We start from the raw sequence: 20,006 nt of genomic DNA on the forward strand, positions 1-20,006 counted from the left end.
ACTGCAGGATGTGACTGTCCACCTAAATACACTTTGTTGTCTGAAGGTAAAATGATCTAAAAGGTATCACAGAATGTCTCAGGTTAATGAGAACTATGTGGAAAATAGGCTGCTTATATGAAAACTTTTTTAAAACTTAAACGCTTTTTATGTGAGGCAATGTTTTCACAGCCTTTATTCAAGCAAAGGAACTGTGCCTGAAAAGTTGAAATCTTTTTAACACCATGCTAATGCACATTTCCAGTTCTCTACAATAATCCAGCTTCCCAATAATTTATTAAAATCCTGCTCTTAAATAAATTACACTGAAAAAAATTTCCTCCAGACAGTCAAATCAGAAATTTATCTTGGCACAACCTTTGACATCTGACAGTGATGTGCAAATGAATTTCTAAAGAGCTGTTGTTGCCTCACTAAAAACAGTATTTGTTTGTTGCTTTTTTTTAATCCTTCAGTGCCAAAAGCACCTACATTTTATGAATCACTTGCTTCTCACTGGTTTATTCCTTCACCTGACATTATAATTCTCTCAGCAGGTGAAAATAAACAGAACAGTTTTGACATCACTGTTCCTAAGGAGCATGTTTGTCAAAGGTTCCACACTGTATCAATAAATGGGCTTGATGTTCTAAGTAGCTTTTTAGTAGTTGCTAAATATATTTTGTGCAGATATTCTTTAATCTGCTTTACAGAGAATGGTAAGTCTTGAACAAAATTTCAAGAAAACTTACGCTGCTTGTTTTTACCTCTGTTGCTTACTRCAGACCTGACTTCTTCCTTTATGCAGTTGTTGAATAGTTGAAGTACAGAATCTGATTACTGGCAGTAAGGCAACTAGCTGGAAAATTCTGGCTTATACATAACTATTAAACACAGAGACATTGTCACCTTTAAAAACATACAGTCAACTAAGGAAACAAAAGTATAGGATGAGATTAGAAGTATTACAATACGTACCATCCTATTTATAAATGGAAGCACAAGATCTTTTCTCAGCATATAGCAATAATTTTRAGAAAAAATGTTATCTATTACACAGTGAACAGTATAAATAAGCTTAGATTACATGCCTTTAGTGCTTCTGCACAACTCGGTTTCCTATTAATTTTCCAGCCATTGGTGGAACTTGCAATTTCAACAAATGATTTCATACAAAATGAGGAAAACATTCAGAAAATTTTGCAGCGYAGACAAACCTCATGAGTTAATCTTTGGAACATTAGTAGCTTCGTACAGTTTCAAACTTAGTCACTAAGGCACACAAGGATTAAACTGTCCCATTTGTGAAACAGCAGGATGTGTCAGTCAACACRGAGCTTCTCAGCTTTGCATTTACATTCATAGTAGAAAGCAGCAGTCAGATCTGAGAAATCTACTTCTGTTAATAGTAAGGAATCTGCAAAGTGACTAGTCATGCCAGACTRAGATAGTCTAACTGGATTCAAATCTGGATCAGCACACACAAGACTAGGCTTACATAACCACAGGAAAAAAACTGGGAGTCAGCACTCGCCACCCAAGTGTGTGTCTGCTCTGCAGAGGTGGGACACAGTGAGTGTTTGTGTTTGTGTGTGTGTGTGTTTGTGTGTGTGTGAAACAGCAGCTTCTCATCAATGTTTCTTACTTCCATACGTGGCCAGTATGGTATTTCTTACCACAGTGACAATATTTTGGCTGCTATTTTTGCCCCTGCCAGCACTGCCCAGGTCAGTCCAGCCAGTGGTGCTGTGCTGGCTTCCAAGCTGAACTTGTAAAGTCACTGAAATATAAATTTTAATTATGTCCTTCATTCAACCAATGTGCAATCCTAGTGAAATTAGCTTATTTAAGTAGAAGGCAACTTTGGCCTTAGGCACATATTGCATTCAGAGGAAAACAAAAAGGGAAAAAAATAAATTCAAATCTCAGCTTGGGTTTGCAGGGGGAGTGATTGAAAAGGACATCTTGTTTGTAAACAAAGGATTATCTGGGAATGAGCCGACACACAATGATCATAAAAGAGTCATCAATGTCATTTGTAAAAGTTTCCTTCTAACAGGACACTTCCTAGCTAATTTCCCTGTGTTAGGRAATTAGGCACTATGTAATCATGTTKGACACTTCACACTTACCTTTAGCAATACCTSGTATCCGGTAACCCATAAACTGCAAAGGAACTTGAGGTTACTAAAGTCCACAGCCACCGAGTCTGCAAGGAGTTCTCCTTACCTCAGTGGGAACACTATCCAGTCTACTTTTTATATTTCTTATCTTTTTGGAGATATTAAATATATTATACTCTCTAACCATAAAATTCACTATTTCTCACTTGGAATACTGTGAGAAATTCTTACCTCACTGTCATCTCTTTCYTTTTTGCACTGCATTCAAGCTATATAAATAATACCACTTTTGTCAATTTTTGCTATGCTTAGTTTGATCCTAAAGGATCATATTTAATTTTATAGCTGTAATAACTGTCTCTTATAATGTATTCATTAGSTATTGCATGTAAGTACACAGAAATGGAACTGAAAATCAGCTACTACCACTCTCTTATTAGTCTCATATTCTGTTACATTTGTAGTTAGTAGCTTGAGACTTAAATAAAATTGCATAGTAATATTGTAGTAACCAAGTACAATACAGTATTAAGAAAAAGAAAATTGAAGTGTCCTATTCAAGCACATATTTAATAGCTGATGTGCTATAAAACAAACAGGAAAAATAGAATCCTTTGAATTCCTCAGTAGCAAATTCCTGTTTCTATGTGTGAAAAAATCTGAAAATATTAGACACAGAACTCTGAGGAAAACATATTAATAGCATGAGCTCTCTCAAAAATAAAATTTCCAATAAAATAAAATGTGCTGAATAGAGGCTTAAATTCAATACTTCTCAGTCCACCATTAATAATCGAAACAGTTGGATTGTTTCCCCGTCCCTTTTTTTCTCTGTAAAAAAAAGGATAAAAAATACAGATAAACAAATGGCTACGTAGGCTTCATCACAGAGTCCTTTCAGAACCACTGTCCATCATTTTCGTTATCCTCATCCTCTTCCTCCTCGTGGTCCAGGTAGACAAAAGCGACTTTCTTCTCTTCAGAAGTGTCTGACCTTTGGTCGACCGTTCTTTGCAACTGCACAGTTTTATCAAAAAATGACTGTTCCACCACTTTTCCACCCTGATCTTGGGAAAAACCGGACAGAACGTATCCACTTCTTGTGCTTTCACTTTCTGCAAGCCGGTCGCTTTGGACGATGACCTGCGGCTGACCAGCGGAAGGCTCTTGCTTGTTGGACACCAGCATTGCCACTTGCTGCTCTCCACTCTTCACTGCAGATATTCCACCCAGATTGGAAACATCCATCTGGAAAGTGTAAGCTGTTTCTCTGGAGCCTACTTTGATGTGCTTCACAGAACTGCTGCTCTCAGACGAGCCTTCTGTTTGTGAAAGATCTTCCACCACTCCAGCAATRGGTCCTGTGAAGATTATTTCCTCAGTGTGAGTTCCTGCAGGACTTATTTTAACGTGCCTGAAAGCTCTCGAGTCTCCTGAAACCATCTGGTCTTCCAGTTCAGTGATTTCTGTGTGCCCAGAGCCRGGCCCCTGGTAGATGATCTCTTCAGCTGTCATAAAGCCCTGGGGACCCAGCTGGATTTGTCTGACTGAACTTTCTGCCTGTGAGAAATCCCTGGTGCTGCTGACCTCCACTTTTCCGGAGATGGGTCCCTCAAAGATAACGTGCTCAGTATGAACCTCTTTGGGGCCCAGCCTGAAGTGCCTCACTGATCTGCTGACATCCACAGCCCCTTCGGCCTGGGCAAGGCCATCTGTGCTGTTGAGAGTCACMGAGTCCGAGCCCAACCCCTCATAAGAGACATCTTCGGTCACCTGCCTTGATCCTACTGTGACACGTCTTGTGGCCCTGCTGAAGTCTGTTGAAACCTTCCGAGAAAAATTTTCAGAATCCACCTCTTCTACAACTGTAGTAATGGGGCCTGTATAAAACACTTGTTCTGTGGTTTGGATGTCCTGAGGGCCCAGTTTAAAATGCTTCACGGATTGGCTGAATTGTGACGCTCCCTCTCTCTGAACAACRTCTTCTGCAGCGCTGAGCTCCAGCGTTTCAGTGCCAGGCCCTTCATACAGGACCTTCTCAAACCTCTGGACTTCTGCTGGGCTGACCCTGACCCGCCTTTGGGACTGGGTCTCATCAGCTGATTGCGAGGAGTGAGAGGCTTCTCCATAATCGGCAGTTTCYGAAACCGAACCGTCATAAACAATTCTTTCAGTGGTGTGATAGCCAGTGCCACCGCTCCGCCTCGTTGTGGATGAGCTGTAGATTTCCTGSTCAGCAAAAGGAGTGTATTTATCACCATGGGAAGAAACATCAGCTCCTATTTTGCTCCTGTCYGAGCTCTCTTTCTGCAGGGAGTGTATTGTTGCTTTCTCCTTCTCACTTGTGATGACTTCCCCAAGCTGATCTGCATCAAGTTCATCAGTATTGAGGGTCTGTGACAGATTGACTTCAGCAACAATTGTCACCAAGCCCCCCTCCTCCTTCTGATCAACTTTTTTGATATCAAATGCCAAGTTACTAGCATCAACTTTGCTGTCTTTTGTTAATGCAGACAGCTCCTCTTTCACACTTTCTGGGAGACTGCCCTCCAGCTGCTCCAAAGCTTCCTTCARTTGATGTTTAGGGTCCTTCGTTTCCTTGGATAAAAGCCCTTTTATCGTCGTCTGAAATTCATGGGGAATTTTGATTTCTTTTTCAATAACAACAGATTCAACATGGGATCTTTCACCTTCAGGATGCTCTTTTAAAATATGGGCATTTGCTTCCTCCCCTACCACTTTGTAGGTTTCTTCAGGAGAGCTCACGCCTCCCTCTCTCTTACTTTGTGTGCCTTGCAAAAATTCATCTTGCCAAGAGTATTTAATGGTTGATTCTTCTTCAATATGAATTTGCCCATATATTGAGTCATCGTCTTTTTCATTAATAATAGCATGATCATCAGGAACAGATACAAAATATTTCTGTTCAATAGGTGAGTCATCTTCCTCAGTGACTTCTTCCACACGAGTGAAGCTCTCATGGCGCGGTTTCTTCTTTTTGACATCTTCGTACGGGAAGCTGATGTTTTGTTCCTCTTCACCGTAACGCTTCTCTCTCTCAGGGAATGAATCCTCCACTTCTTCTACTTCAAAAGGTGTTGAAAAATCAGTCCTTTCATCAGCGGTGTAATCCAGSGGCTCCTCTACAATCTCCACGTTCACAGACACGTTCTTTCCGCTCTCGCTTCCTTTCAGGCCATGGTGTACAATATCTTCTATCTCCTCTTTGGAAGGAGTTCCCTCAACGCCCTCTCGAATCACTTTTCTAACATCCTGCTTTGACAGATGTCCTAAGTCACTTTCATCAGAAATATCTATGGCTTCTTGCACTTGAGACTGCACTGTGAACTCGGTCTTGATTTTCCCTTCATCTTCTTGCTCTTTCTTATCRAAATAGGTCACTTTGGTGTCTGTGGACGACTGTGAACTGGAAGACTGCGTGAAACTTTTAAGAATGTCAGCAACAATATTCTCTGCTATGTTTTCAGTCGGCAGAGCTCCCATTTTATGAGTTCCATCCCTAATTTGCTCTTCACCTTCCAAACTTGACTTTGCTTCTGAAATCCTCACGTGGTGAGTTTCAGCAGACTGAGTTACATGGTCATCTCTTTCTCTTCCTATGGTAACTCCTTGTACCCTTATGTCTTTATTTCTCTGAAGTTCTTTGTCGGGAGCAGGCCTTTCAAGAGTGATTGGTACCTCAATGACTTCTTTACTTCTTGATTCCGAGGTCACATTTGCATCTTTTTTTGTTGGTTCACTTATCAAAGTTCTTGCAGCAGAAATATCACTCCCTGTTACCGTCTCACGGATATATCTTCTCTGCTCAGTCCTCCTTCCAAAATCGACACTTTCTTCTATAAAAGATTTCTCATCTGTTTTCTTTTTCTCATCTGCTGTTTGTTTCTCCAGCTTATCTTTTTCCTTCAGCAGAGATGTCTTCTCATCAGCTGGTTTGCTGTCTCCTCTTTTGTCTTTTAGTGTGGTCCGAGWTTCAATTATAGTTTCTTCATATTTAGATGAAGGTTTATCTTTTTCCTTCAGCAGAGATGTCTTCTCATCAGYTGGTTTGCTGTCTCCTCTTTTGTCTTTTAGTGTGGTCCGAGWTTCAATTATAGTTTCTTCATATTTAGATGMAGGTTTTGCATTRRTAATCAGCTCATAAGCTGGAAATCTAGTGAAGSCTGGTTTTGTTCTTGTATTTTCAGCATCAGGCTTGTGGTCCTTGTCTGATCTTTCAGTATGTGCTGATTCTTTTGAATAAGACACCGTGGATGAAGTTGTAACTTCTGTTTTCTTTCTCTCTGGAATCCTCTTTTGCTGCATTTCAGTGCTTCTCCAGCTGCTGTAGTCTGGAGTAAATGTTCTCAGCTCTTTGTGGTCTGTTACAATCCTCTCATCCTTTGTGACAGTTGTCGAAGGGCGATATGTTGAACCAAGTACATCCCTTCCAAAAGTTCTTCCCCCCGTTGTTGTGTGTGATCCAGCCTGCATGGAATGAGCTGAGTAACGTGCAGAACTGCTCATATTTGTCACTGGCATTCTGTGCCTYGTATCAGTGATCCTGGCAGCTGGTGAAGCTTTATTTCTATTTCTTTCTTGGTAAGTAGAGTAAATATCAGTGTAGTTATATAAAGTGTTTATGATATCTGCAAAGAGAGCACAGGTGACCAAGCATTAAAATAATGACTTGTATATAAAATAATATCAGAGAAAGGGCATGAACTAAGAAAATTTGTACTGTTTTTTGAAAGAAACAATCTCTTCATTTTCAGTGGAGCTTTGTAAAGGCATTCCTGTAGGTTTTACCTGTTAATTAAGTCTATGCAYAAATTACATTAAAACTGAAAGGAAAGCTATTTCCTAAGTTGCAAGATTTTGCTCGTTTTACCTTTTGTGAACTACTGGGTATAGTGGCATTACTTAAGAATTACCCTTTTCCAATTTATAGCTGATGTTCATTTACAACTTCTCATTAAATAATGTATGCTARTATCTCAGGCTGGGGTTTGTCCTTCACCAGCCTAAATGGCCTGAAGTTTCTCAGTTCCTGTTGACATTTAATGGCACACCTGCCACCWSAGACTAGAAACTRCAAACACAAACACAGCCCTTCACAGCCATACAAYAAAGCACAACAAGGGAGAGAAATAATGAACCTTTCAGGCTCCATCTATAGAATTAGTAAAATGTACCAGGAATGTCTGCCAGTAAGACCAACCAACACTGCATCACTTATATCTCCCATTCCTGAAAAGTCACATCTCCATGACTTTTGGAAGTGTTTCCTGTATTACTTCTGCAATTATCCTGCAAATCCTTCCATATTGCTTCCAGTGTGCCAGAGCATAAGTAGTGGCTAATCCAGACTCAAACTGTGCTGTCCAGATCCAGGCACAATGCTCATMATTTAACAGCACAGGCAGACCTGTGTGAGCATTTCAGCCCAGGCCTGAGCCTGTTGAATTTCCCGCTACAGACACAACCTTCAAACGTCTTCTGGGACTACAGGAATGACCACACATTGTTCAACTCACAAGAATTATCCAGACTAACTCTGTAATTAATAACAATGGCCACAGCAGTCACACTGAAGGTCCATCTCATCTAAAATCCTGTTTACAGGGACCAAGAGTAGATACACAGGGAAGAGTATAAGAACAGGGCAAGTAAATAGTGATACTTCCCTYGTATACTCTCACAGCCTCCAGAGATTTGCAGCTCCTAAGATAGAAATGGTATCTTTATGTTTAGTAAGTCTTTGATTTGTCCTTCATTACTCTGCTAAAATATCTCTTTAAACCCACGTGAACKTTTTAACACTCACAATGCCTCAGGATCACAACCTCCATGGTTTTAACTAAATGTTTTGTTAAACACCTCTTGCTTTATACTTCAAAACTCTCTTAAGACTTGTGGGCATCCAAAAGTTYTTTAGAGCTATGGAACATCACTCCCTACATTCTCCACTCAAGCCATGATTTTATAAGATATCTAATATAGAAAAGCAATGTTGATTTAAAATATTAACACTCAAAATGAATTCAATATTCACTTTGCAATACACTCATAAAAATATACTTCAGGAACACTATAATAATAATTTCCAGTTACATTTCATTTCATTCAAAATTAATTTTTCAATATYCATATTTTACCTTGAGGCAATTTCTCTGCATACTCTTCTCTCCATATAATCCATGGCTTGCTCTCCCCTTCTAACAAAGCTCTGCAAAATACAAAGGGCATTTCATTGAAATACTGGGAAGGATAAGCATAATATTTTACAAGTCTTAGAAATTGAAACAATTATCCTGCAGTTGACACATTTCACTAGACTAAGTTACTCCAAACCCCATCCAACCTGGCCTGGAACATTTCCAGGGATGGGGCAGCCACAGCCTCTCTGGGCAAGATGTTTTATCAAGAAAAGGCAAAAACAAAACAAAACAAAACAAAAAAATGTCAGCAGCCTTCTTGTTTGTAATGGAGTAGTAAAGGTGGTGTTGTTGCAGTGTGATTTTAGGGAACTGTTACAACTATGATTTTCAAGTTCTGTCCTTTTCAAATGAAAAATAAAGAAAGTGTAACTTCTACTGTGAAACACAGCACTGGAAGAAACAATTTACAGTGTCAAATTAACTATTTTTAGTTCCTATTCTATGGGAAATCAGCACAACACATTTCACAATAAAGGATCAGGAAATTGTGACAGAAACTGCAGAGTTTCTTTCAATGACACTTCAACATCTCCTGTACCTCCAGGAAGTGCCGGTGCAGCATCCTGGAAATGCAGTGTCGGGTTCTTTCCCTGAGCACAGGAACTGCAGTGGGTTTGTGGGCACCTCTGCCAGCCCCGTGTCAGCATTTCTGGCTCTGGCAGTGCCAGATGTTCTGCACTGATAAGACACAACTGCAACATCAAAGCTGCCAAGAGTAAGGCTGGAGTTCTGTGATAGCCAAGGCTTCTGACTGCCTGGGGCAGGAGCTGAAAGCCATCTACGACCARGGTATAAACACCTCTGCTGGACATTTATGTCAAAATTAACAAAGCACATGTTTTAAGCATCACCCGTGCATTTCACACTTCCCAAGGCTGATTGCCTTGGTATTTGCAAAATATCGTCAGCAAGGTTTTCCTTGCCATCATGGATTTGTCTAAATCCAGAGGAAAAGCCAGCTTAGAATTACCTAAAACCAACAGGCACCTTTCCTTCTATTTTGTTTGTTGAAAAACCTCACAGTAAAAGCAATTTATCTTTCTCCATGTTAAGAGAAACTTTAGAGGAATTAGATTCCCTCAACACATGTAACATTCCCAAGACCAAACATCTGATCTGATGAAGTTGCTGAGTGCCAAACAAACTGCTCTGACAGACATGGCAAAGAAGCTGATGGTGACACTGCAGAAACATCCAGGAGCTGGCAGTGAAAGTGTTAACCATGACCAAAGGAAGCAGGAATGTGGGAAGTTTGACTAAGGATTTCTGGCTGCTGTTAAAACAACTGTTGTTCAGTTGCTGCAGCAACGTGTGAAGTCACTAAAAATAAGTTCCAGGAGGTAACTGTATATGGCAAAGGGCAGCAGCCCACAGAAAAGCTGGACCTGAATTATTACTACTGGAAGTGAAAGGCAAAGCTTCCTGAAACCTCTGTAAAACTGGGCAGTGAATCAGTGTTTTACTGAATTCTGTATAATAGGTATGTTTTCAAGCTTATCAGAAAACCAAAAAAATGAGCTTGGCTTAATAAACTGGCATGGGAAAGGGCAGTGTAATGTACTGAGCCAGCAAACTCAGGTTGTGTTTCTCAGCTTGAGTTATTGCTTCTCTATTCCTCTGCATCCTTTCCCTTTGCTGCTGAGGTCTGCTTTCAAACTTAAACTGCCTGAAAAATTAATTCCAATGGTATAAACTTTTAAGTACTCATAGTAATAATAAAAAAGACATTCTTCCAAGCAGCACTCTTCTGCAAAAATAACCATGTCAGCTACTTCCTGGAAATCAGGTCCCAAATGACATTTGCTCACATTTTGTCAACACTTAAAGTGTTACCAGAAAATAACCSAACTGCACCGTTAGCTCATGTTATTATTAATGTCATTTATCTAAAGTTAGCAGGGACACACGCATCAGCTTGTGCTGGATGACAACAGAAACAACAGTCCATGAAAGCAGGAGGAAGAGATAGTGTGGTTAGGGTGGGGAGAGAGAACAAAAGGATGAAGTGCAAATGTTATTATGGCCGTTCATGACAGCAATGCTTCAACTACAAAACCCCAAAGCCTTGTTCTCAAAATAAAACCTGGTGATACTGATGGTACTAGTTATGAAGGAGAAATAATGAGACTGAATGAGAAAGCTGTGCTGAGTAGCTCAGAGGAAATCAATGCTGGTGATTATTTTGTGAGACAAAGGTATGGAAAGGGTCAGAAGTGTTGATGGAACAAAGTGGAAAGTTAACCTGGCAAGYGTGTTCAGAGATCCTAACAATGGCCATGGAAATAAAAAAGAAAAAAGTTGTGTAGCCTTCGGTGCTTAAGAGTGCAGGCTGGTAACCTGAACAGAACACTGGCCTGACACTGGAATTTCAAAGTGAAATATTTTACCCTTCAACAACAACATATTTTAAAGAGGATAGGAAACCTCCTGAACCTATTGAATAGACTCTGGGCAGCCTCTGCTGCATGAAGAGAAGTTTCTGCWAAGTAGAAAGACCTGAGAGTAATTCTGATTCTAGGCAGGCTTTCYATCTCCTTTTAAAACCAAGAGTTTTACAGCGTGACTAATTTACTACTTCTTTCTGGAAATAAAACTTAAGCATAGTCTAAGGACACAGAACAAAACTGAGAGACACTTGATAAATATTTACTTCAACAGTGGAGAAAAGGATTTAGGAATGAAGATTCCCAGGAGGTGTAACTTCACAAATTTCACTTCCTGAGTGAACCTCAGCTCCCAGAGCAGGAAGAGTGAGCAGAGTCAGAGAGGAAAWAMWCTTGGACCTTAAGGAAGGGTGTTCCTTGCMACAATGATCCTTCTTCCCACTCCAGGAGCAATGGTGACTAATGGAAAGAACTGACCTTACAACAGAACTGTAGGAGCTGAAAAAACTATGAGAAAACACAGGGTGGGTAGTACAAAAAAGGCTCCAAYACCAGCTACCACACCCTTAATCTAKAAGGCCAGGAGGAKTGGAAATGCTAGGGCCTTCATGGGAACCTCTCCATGGAAAGTTCAGGATGTTGGACCCATTGTGAATAGGTGCCTTTTGTTTCCAGTATGATAATCAAGGGGATATGTCAGCATGCTCTGTGAAAACAAACTGAAGCTGGGTTCACATGCCCTGTTTTTCACAGGTAAAAAGGCCTGGGAGGGGAACAGGATTTGAAAAAATATGTGAATGAGCTGCCCAGAATTCTCCTACACAACCTTACTGACTGGATCCCCTCTCATAGCACTGTTGACAGAGACACACCAGAAGGAAGGAACTGTTTTCTTGAATGGAGAAAAAGAAGAAAAGAGGAATAGGTAAAACTGCATAAATGTATAAAAACACCAAACAACCACTTTTCAGCTTCTGATATTTTAAAAGAATTGTTTGTTGGTATTAGCATGTTTTTTGACCTGCAGCAAGGCCCATTCTCTGTTTTCATCTATGGAGCATCTTCAATGGGCAAATGCTCATTTTTCCACTGACATCTGCATTGCCAAGGCCATCAGTGAAATACAAACTGCATTCACTACCATCAGATGAAAGTACCCTACAGATTAAAAAGCTTCTAAACTGGAAGAAAACACACTGCYAGGTGATGCTGAATTGTTCTCCTTTCATTAAAAAGGGCAGGGAACCCTCAGAAAAACCAATAATGCTCAGATAACTGGCGATACAACTCCAGAGAAGTTCCAGAATTTCATGGGCTTACAAGGTTTTCAAACTGAATATCTGGGCATTATCATTCCTAGTTCTGGATGAATACTAATCATCAAAACAACTCTGATAATTCTGTTATTGTCACAGTGCTAATCCTATTTCGCAGATGAATAAACCGAGGGAGAAAGTTTAACGACAACACTGAAAGTCAACAACAGCGTTGGGATTAAATTCAGAAGAATTGTACTTTTAGCAAAGTTAACAGAATTAACACAGAGAGATAAGGATCACAACTGGCTGCCACTTCCACAGTAATGCTCCAGACACTACTRGCTTTCCAAGGATCACAGGGATCCCACTCCACCAACAAACATCAAGGTTCTGCTTATCAAGTGACTGCAGATTACTTGTTCCACACACTGTGATTTCATCTCATCCAGAAATCAGCTTTGGTCTGTGCCTCCTTGCAGGAATTCTCAAGGCATCTTGAACAGGCTGCTGTTGCTCTTTCACATAGACAGACAATTTCTGCTCCCTAGTCTTTATCATGCTATTCTTTCAAATTCCACATATTTTCAGTTATGCAACTGAAATTCAATTTCATGTGTATCAGTGGATTGCTGTAGGCCACACACCTCACCCATAATTCAGCTGGTGCTATCTTTATCCAGACTTACTGGTTCACACTCAGGGCACAGCATAAATGCTTTAGGACACAGAAGCATATATCATATTTAACTGGAAATACYCTTGTCTATTTACACAAGTTAAATATGAATAATATACTCAATGCAGACAAGGTAATAACAGAGGCAACCTCCTTGAAAAAATACAGAGGAAGCCTGACATTGAATTTTTGCAAATTATCCCTTTTCTCAATAAGAATCAYGTATCTCTGTATTTGAAGATCAGTATCTCAACGAAATTTGTTGAAAATATTGTGCTACTCTTTACAATAAGGAAGGATCTTTCTCCAGTTCATTGGTTTTGGGTTGTTTAGGATWTTTTTTGCTCCAAATCAGTTTTATGTCATGTACATCATGATTCTCCAGACAGGAGAATGACTCAGGCTTTTCAACCCCACAGTTACTTAATGGCTAGAAAGATGGACAGTCCTGCAGATTCCTTAGTAGAGATGTTGTTTGCTGTTACCTCACATTTGTTCTAAACTTGTTTCTGTAACAGATCAAGGATGGAGGAAGCCAGGATTTATTCACACAYSTTTTTCTGTTATCTTCCCACTAYCCTACAACTGCAACAAGGATTGGGAAGTGGAAGTCACTGCTTACATCCATGCTGCAGGTGGTCACCAGTCAACACATTTAAACAATTAAATGTGCCATGGAAGTTGATGGCAATTACATGACCTCAAGTTTTATTGATTGCAATTCAGGGATATTGTCTCCTCAGCTTCTAATCAAATACTGCCCCAACAATTCCCATCAATTTGATATCCACTYGACCACGACTAAGAAGGTTTCTCACATACCACTATATTTGTACCAAGTTAATAGGATTCCTATGGATTATATTGGCTTTAGAGCCTTGAGACTCCCAAAGTCGCTGTCTATATTTTAAATGCTGGAAGGAGGATGAATGGGGCTCCTGTATCTATAAAAAGGGATTTAAATTATCCTCTGTCTAGACAATTGAGTGTGACCACAAATCTTACCTGTAGGTTTCAATCTCAAGGATGAGGCCTGCTTTCACCTGCAGGAGTTCTTGGTAGTCCCTCAGGTAATCCGTGATTGACATGGTCAGGAACTGCTTTTCTTCTTCCAGGGCGTCAATTATTCTCTGAACAGAAACAAATAATTTTTAGTTTTGGAAGAACATAAAAATCTGTACCCTTGAATGCCTTAAAACATAAAACTTTCATTTAAAAAAAACTGATAGAAAAATACATTAATGTTCCAYCACTTCATCAAACAGAAATCAACCCTATAACCTCCCCATATACAAGTTAAAATACATTSTTCCTGAAGCAAGTTTTATATCCATTTTATCCCTAAGTTAGTTAAATATTTCAGTAAAACTCATTCAGATGCCCTGTACAAAAGTTATTAAGCATTCATAGCAAAGAAAATACACTTCTTTGTAAATGTGACTTAAATTGATTTTGTCATTTTAAGAGCATAGATGGACATGCTTAAATCATATTTGAGACTTGAAATTTTAGCAATTGCTTTGCCATGAGGATCAGTATTTTCAGTTCCACAGACATGTGGGTCCAAATCAGTTCTGAAATTTGAGCATCTGAAGATATTCACAGTGCCCAGAAGGTGAAGGATGAACCTCCAGTGGTTCAACTTTCTACAGTATTTGCACATCTGCTTGAGATGCACCCAGCTCTGTTCTATCTGCTGCTCAGAAGATTGATGATTGACTCATTTTCATCTCAGTAGCTAAATATGAGCTTATACAACACAATCAAGTCTATAAGGTTATATATATTCACACTAAAAGGCATAAGAAAGAAAAGAACAGAGTAGAAAGTGCTTTAATCACTGATGTTAGCTCTCACATGAAGGACAAATTGACATTTATAGATACATTTGTACTAAATCTAACCTTGCTAACTAAGTGCTATAGACTGCACTTTGTTCTGGGGCTTGATAAGGCAGAAATTAAATCTCAACAAAGGCCCAACTCTRTTTTGTTCACTCCACTCTGCACGATGTAAGGACACTGAAATGTCATTTACAGAGCAAAATGTTRTACACAGGTAYRCTATTGAACAGGAATCCACAACAGCGTATTTTAGATTCCATCCTAACAGATGTTTTGCAATCAAACTGGAAAATCAATGTCCTGATGGTTTAGTTTTAAAAAATTCAGAATATATCACTTACGTGCAGCAAGTGCTCCAGTATCACAGTAGGAACAACAGCATAAAAATGAAGATACAGCGGGGGCCTCTGCTGTTAATGCCAGCACGGTGTGCTCGGGCAGAAGTAAGAGCTAAGAATATAAAGTGCTGGCTTGTCAAACATCAATACTTTTCAGGTTTTCTAAGTAAAACTAAAGAGAAAGCTCTATGAAGGAAGCTGCCTATATTTGCCTACACATGTGGGTACAGCTCTCTATAKAATACATTAATGTATTCCTTCATTTGCCTTTGCAGCTCTTGTCAAATGACTTCACTGATGTTTCCCTTGAATGGCAATCCTTGCCTACAGTCTTCAGTGTACTTAAAATTGCTTTTTTAAGGCAGAAGACAAATACAGCACCATGAACCCCCCAACAGCCTCCTGCAGACCCCAATGGAGGTACCATCCTATGGCCATGCAGACCTTTAGCAGCTCTGAGGTAACAATCCTGCTCCTGAACAGCACAGACACAATAGAAAATCCCAAGGGAAGAAGGGAAGAAAAGCAGAAAGCCCTGCTTTTAAAAGGAAAAGGCTATCCAGCAAGAATGGCCAGGTGCAACAGAACCAGGAGTCAGCAAAAGGTGAAGAAGAAAATCAATCCCTAAGAGCTGTGATATAAAAATTAAATGGTTCAGATGTTTCTTGCCTCCCCCGTTAAACACAGAATAACCTACACACGTGCATACATTTCTTAAAAAGAGCTTCACAAAGCTGCAGTCCCAGAAAAATCTGTACAGGAAAATTCWACACTGGGCTACAGAGTGTGGGGAGCTCTGAAAGGCTGGGGCTGTTCAAATCTAAAACCACAGGAGCTTCAGTCCCTCACCCCAAGTTCTCTAAAGTGGGTTTGAAAAGCCACCTAGATTCTACCCACAGGGTTTGGAGAGCGCTGGGATCCAAGAGTTTGAATCAATGATTACCATAAGGGGCCACATAACTCAGSCAGCTGTGCAGTATTCCCAAAGGAATCCATTCCAGCAGGAGCAGACACTCCATGGACCGCATGGCAGACAGCCAGCCCTCCATCACTGATGCTCAAACAGAAAACASAGGACAACTGGTCCCAAGTCCTGTCTCCAGGCACGCCAAAAAGCACATCAACAGATCCATCAAAGTTCAGGTGAATGCAAGCCAACAAAGCCATTTTGCAAAAGGTAACCTGTACTTGGCAAATGTSGTGTTTTCTTCACACAGGACTCTCTTGGAAAGATCTGTTTCCCAGCTACATCGATCACATGCCCCAAATCCCAGTGATGTCCTGCTAGGACGAAGYAACAGAATAGAAACTGTTTTCACACCCTCCCTACGTTCCTTTCCAGGCAGCACTGGGAAATTTTAGAAGGGCAGTAGGAGGGAAAGAATTCACTTGGGTTGTCCAAGCTGTACCTACTGAGGGAATAAAGAGAGGATTCCAGGCCCCAACCCTTTCCATCTGGTACTATTTACTGATCCCATAGCTMATTCAGTGGCTCAGCAGGGGAGGAGCTCACTGCACTTGGCTGGCTCAAAACTGGTACACAAAAAAAAGCCCACGACCTATCGACAGTAAATGTTCATTTGATTAGATGTCTTCTCTGGAGCTCACAGTACTCACAAAGGAACTGATCCTAAAYCCACTCTAACAGTGAAAAATATCTGCCTCCTTTCAGACCAGCAGGATGGGCCACGGATGGTTTTACATCCAAGTAACACAGGTTTTCAAATCACCAGAAGTTTTTGTACCAGTATTCTCTGGAATACTAAATTACTAAATACTAAAATTATGGAAGTCAGAGACCTATTGAGTTCATCCCTTTAGCACTCAGGACCAGTGAAAATTTCCCAGTGTATGATTTACTGCTCGCCTGGTTCAGCTCCATTATAACTCCAAATACTTATTTCTATTTAACATTGCTGAAAGCTTCAGTGAGGGTAAGGGCAGTTCAGGAGGCAAAGATGAACATATAAGGCAACTGGATGATATATGGAAAATATGAATAAATCTAATTACCACTGCAGCTGCAATGAACAATAATAACTTGACTTTAATCTGTACATACATATCATTTCTATGTGACACTCTACAATAAATAAGCCTTGAGCAGATGCTTTTTAAAGATTAGTTTAAAGCCCATGCTGAACATACTTCAACCAGTAAAAGAAATGAGTAAAAAAAAAAAGCTTTGATCACAAAAACAAAACCTGAAACAGCTGCTCCAATGCACTCTGTAATTTTTCCTTCTGGATAAGCACGAAAGATTTTAATTCTCATGTACAGGAGACTGGCAACTGGAAAAGGCCTTTCTTATTAAAACCCAAAAGTAYGAATTATTTCATTCAGAATTAATAAACCTTATGACATCTTTCAATATATATCCAGATAATATCTAATTTCTGGTGAAAATGGTCACACATTTTCAACACACTTTTTTCTTCTTCTTGTATTACTAAGATTTGAAACTATTTTTCCTGTAAAATCCAAAGATGCCAAATGTTCTTGAGACTAATAGTGAAGTCTGTAATTTTGGTATCAAAATAACAATCCATTTTRGAGCATTGCATTCAARGGCATCCATTGATTTTGGTTATCTGACTTCAACAACAGATTGCTGCTGTCCACAACAGGTTGCTCCACTTGCTCTTCTGAAAAATATTCTTTAAATATACTACCAAATACAGAAATAACTGGTTTAAAACACCTTGCTGACCTGCAAAAGATAAATAAAAGCCATTCTAAGTGGCTTTAGAAGAAAAACTTATKGCATGGATAACGAGTTACACAAAATGCTCTCTTTACTCCATGTTTAGAGGTTTTCAATTTGAGCAATGATGACTTTCATTATAAATCCCTAATAAAAATATAGACAGCAAGGAGACTGTATTTTGGAAATCAAAGAAACTTTAAATATTAGTGGCTTATGTATTTATATAAACTCATACACCTCAAAAAACAGGAAAAAAGTGAAGAGGTTTTCTTTCTTCTTTACATTTTCACTTRGCTTTGACTGTGGGATAGATTTAATTAATAAGAGTTACATACAACATCTTCTAAAGCTCTGGAAATGTTTACATGTATGACTGGAAGAATGAATTGTCCTGTCAAAAATGGGAAAAAAAAAATATTTAAGAGTGAAGAGCCTTTCTGATTCCTTCTTACATACCTAATCTGTCTCAGTTCACAGCATCTGCAAACTATGCAACTTCCAAACAATCCAGCAGAGTACAAAAACCAGACACACACASAGCAACAGGTCCCAGCCCCTTCCCAGTTGCCAACATCTCCATAATCTACCAGGGCTGCTGGACACAAAGCTGGACAAAGCCCACGGGGTTGGGGCACACACCGAGCTCCAGCAGAGTGTTAATAAAGGGTCTAACAATGAACAAAAGAAATATTGCCCTCAGGAAATGGATCGATGGGCTGCATGATCTAATATAATATGTGCTGTCCACTCGGAGCTGGATGAGCGGATACTCCGCTGTTCCGGCAGGAGCTGATCCCTTCCCACGCACAGGGGAATTGCACATTACACCAAACATCATCCTGACAGCAAACAAATCCTCAGCTGCAGATTCTGTAACCCGTTTGACAATGCCAACATCTACCTCCAACATCTTCTTGCCTTTAAACTAAGTTTTCTTAACTACGCAGAGGACCACAAGTTTCTTCCCGAGGCTCAAGGAACGCGTGTAAAACAGGACAAAATTTCAAATTATTTCTCTGACTGGGCAAGCCACTCAAGSCTCAGGCTGGACAGGATGAGCCGTGTCCCAGGAGCCCTGGCAAGCCCGTGTGCCAGCTCCACTCTTGGGCACTTGCCGAGGGCAGGTTGGGAAGRGAGCACCTGTCACCGGGATGATGTCCCCAGGGTCACCGTCTCCCTTCTGATCCACACCCTCCGCACTCAGCTCTCCCCAAACTCCCCCTCCGGGGGGCTCCAAGGCACTCCCCGCCCCACAGAGAAGGGCTCGGCAGCAAAAGGCTCCTGCTGGGCCACCTCCTCTTCCAGCCTGGAGAAAACCCACTGCCAGGGGACCAAGTGGGGTGGGCGAGCCCTGGACCACACCGAGTCAGAGGAGTTTGAGCAGAGAGAGGGGGAGGGACGGGGAAAACGGGCTCACACCGCGCGATGGACCAGAACYGAAAGGAAAATGCGGGTGGCAGAGGGAGACCCACGGGAGCCCCAAAACAGGCGCCGGGGGCGGAAAGGCAGCGGGAGAGTCCCGGGACCGGGGGAGTTGTGTCACCCACCTGGTACTCCTCCAGCTCGGCGCCGTGGCGGTCCTGCATGGCCAGCAGCTCCTGCTCCAGCCGCTCCCGCAGCGCGCACAGCTCCTGGCCCTGGCGATGGAGATCCTCCAGGTGCTGCCGGCACTGCCGGCTCTCCTCCCGCAGCAGCTCCAGGTTCTCCCGGCTCCGCTGCGCCTCCTGCTCCTGCAGCACCTGGATCTGCTCCTGGTAGCGCAGCAGGGTCTCCCGGCAGCTCTGGCTGAGCAGCATCTCGTAGGTCTCCTCCAGCTCCTCCAAGCTCAGCCCGGCCAAGGGGGGCGGCAAGGCGGCCAGGTTCAGCCGCAGCTCCCGCATCTCCACCGCCTCCCGCCGCTGCCGCTCCGCCATGTGCCCGTGCTCGGCCTGCAGCTCCAGCAGCAGCTCCTCCAGGGCCACGCACTCGCCCCGCAGCCGCTCCAGCAGCGCCTGCTGCCCGGCCAGCTCGGGCTCCAGRCGCCGCCGCATCCCCAGCACCTCCGCGCCCAGCGCCCGCAGCTCCTCCAGCTCCCGCCGCAGCCCGTCCCGCTCCAACTCCGCTTCCAGCTTTGCCCGCGTCAGCTCCTCCAGCTGCATCCGCAGCCAGGCCAGCTCCTGCTCGGGCACTCGGAGCCCGATCAGCTCCTGCTCCCGCAGCTCCGCCAGCTCCCGCGCCAGAAAGCGGTTCTCCTCCTCCAGCTCCCGCACGCGGGTCACGAAGACCCGCAGGCGGGAGTTGAGCTCCTGCAGCTCCCTCTTCTCGTCCCATCCCGGTTCCCAGCGGCGCCACATCTTGCCGGAGCCACGGGGTCGGGACACGGTGGCCCCGGGGCTGCGGGCGCTGCGCGGCTGCCGCGGGTGCTGCGGGGTGTGCGCGGCACCGGGACAGGCCCCGCCCACCAGCGCTGGCCCCGCCCCCGAGCGCGCGGCCCCG

The 20,006-nt window shown here is 42.1% G+C and overlaps 1 protein-coding gene across 1 annotated transcript; it reads right to left on the reverse strand.

Moving 5' to 3' along the window:
* Positions 1-299: 299 nt before the first annotated feature.
* On the reverse strand, positions 300-19,956 carry SYNM (synemin). The gene is made up of 4 exons (XM_057375282.1): positions 19,079-19,956; positions 13,648-13,772; positions 8,261-8,331; positions 300-6,751 (listed from the first exon to the last, which is right to left on the reverse strand). Exons 1-4 carry the CDS (start codon positions 19,862-19,864, stop codon positions 3,000-3,002), a joined length of 4,734 nt encoding a protein of 1,577 aa, XP_057231265.1. The 5' UTR covers positions 19,865-19,956; the 3' UTR covers positions 300-2,999.
* Positions 19,957-20,006: the final 50 nt, after the last annotated feature.

The sequence above is a fragment of the Malurus melanocephalus genome, unplaced genomic scaffold (assembly GCF_030028575.1).
Source record: "Malurus melanocephalus ecotype Western Australia unplaced genomic scaffold, MMel_1.1 scaffold_244, whole genome shotgun sequence".
NCBI lineage: Eukaryota > Metazoa > Chordata > Aves > Passeriformes > Maluridae > Malurus > Malurus melanocephalus.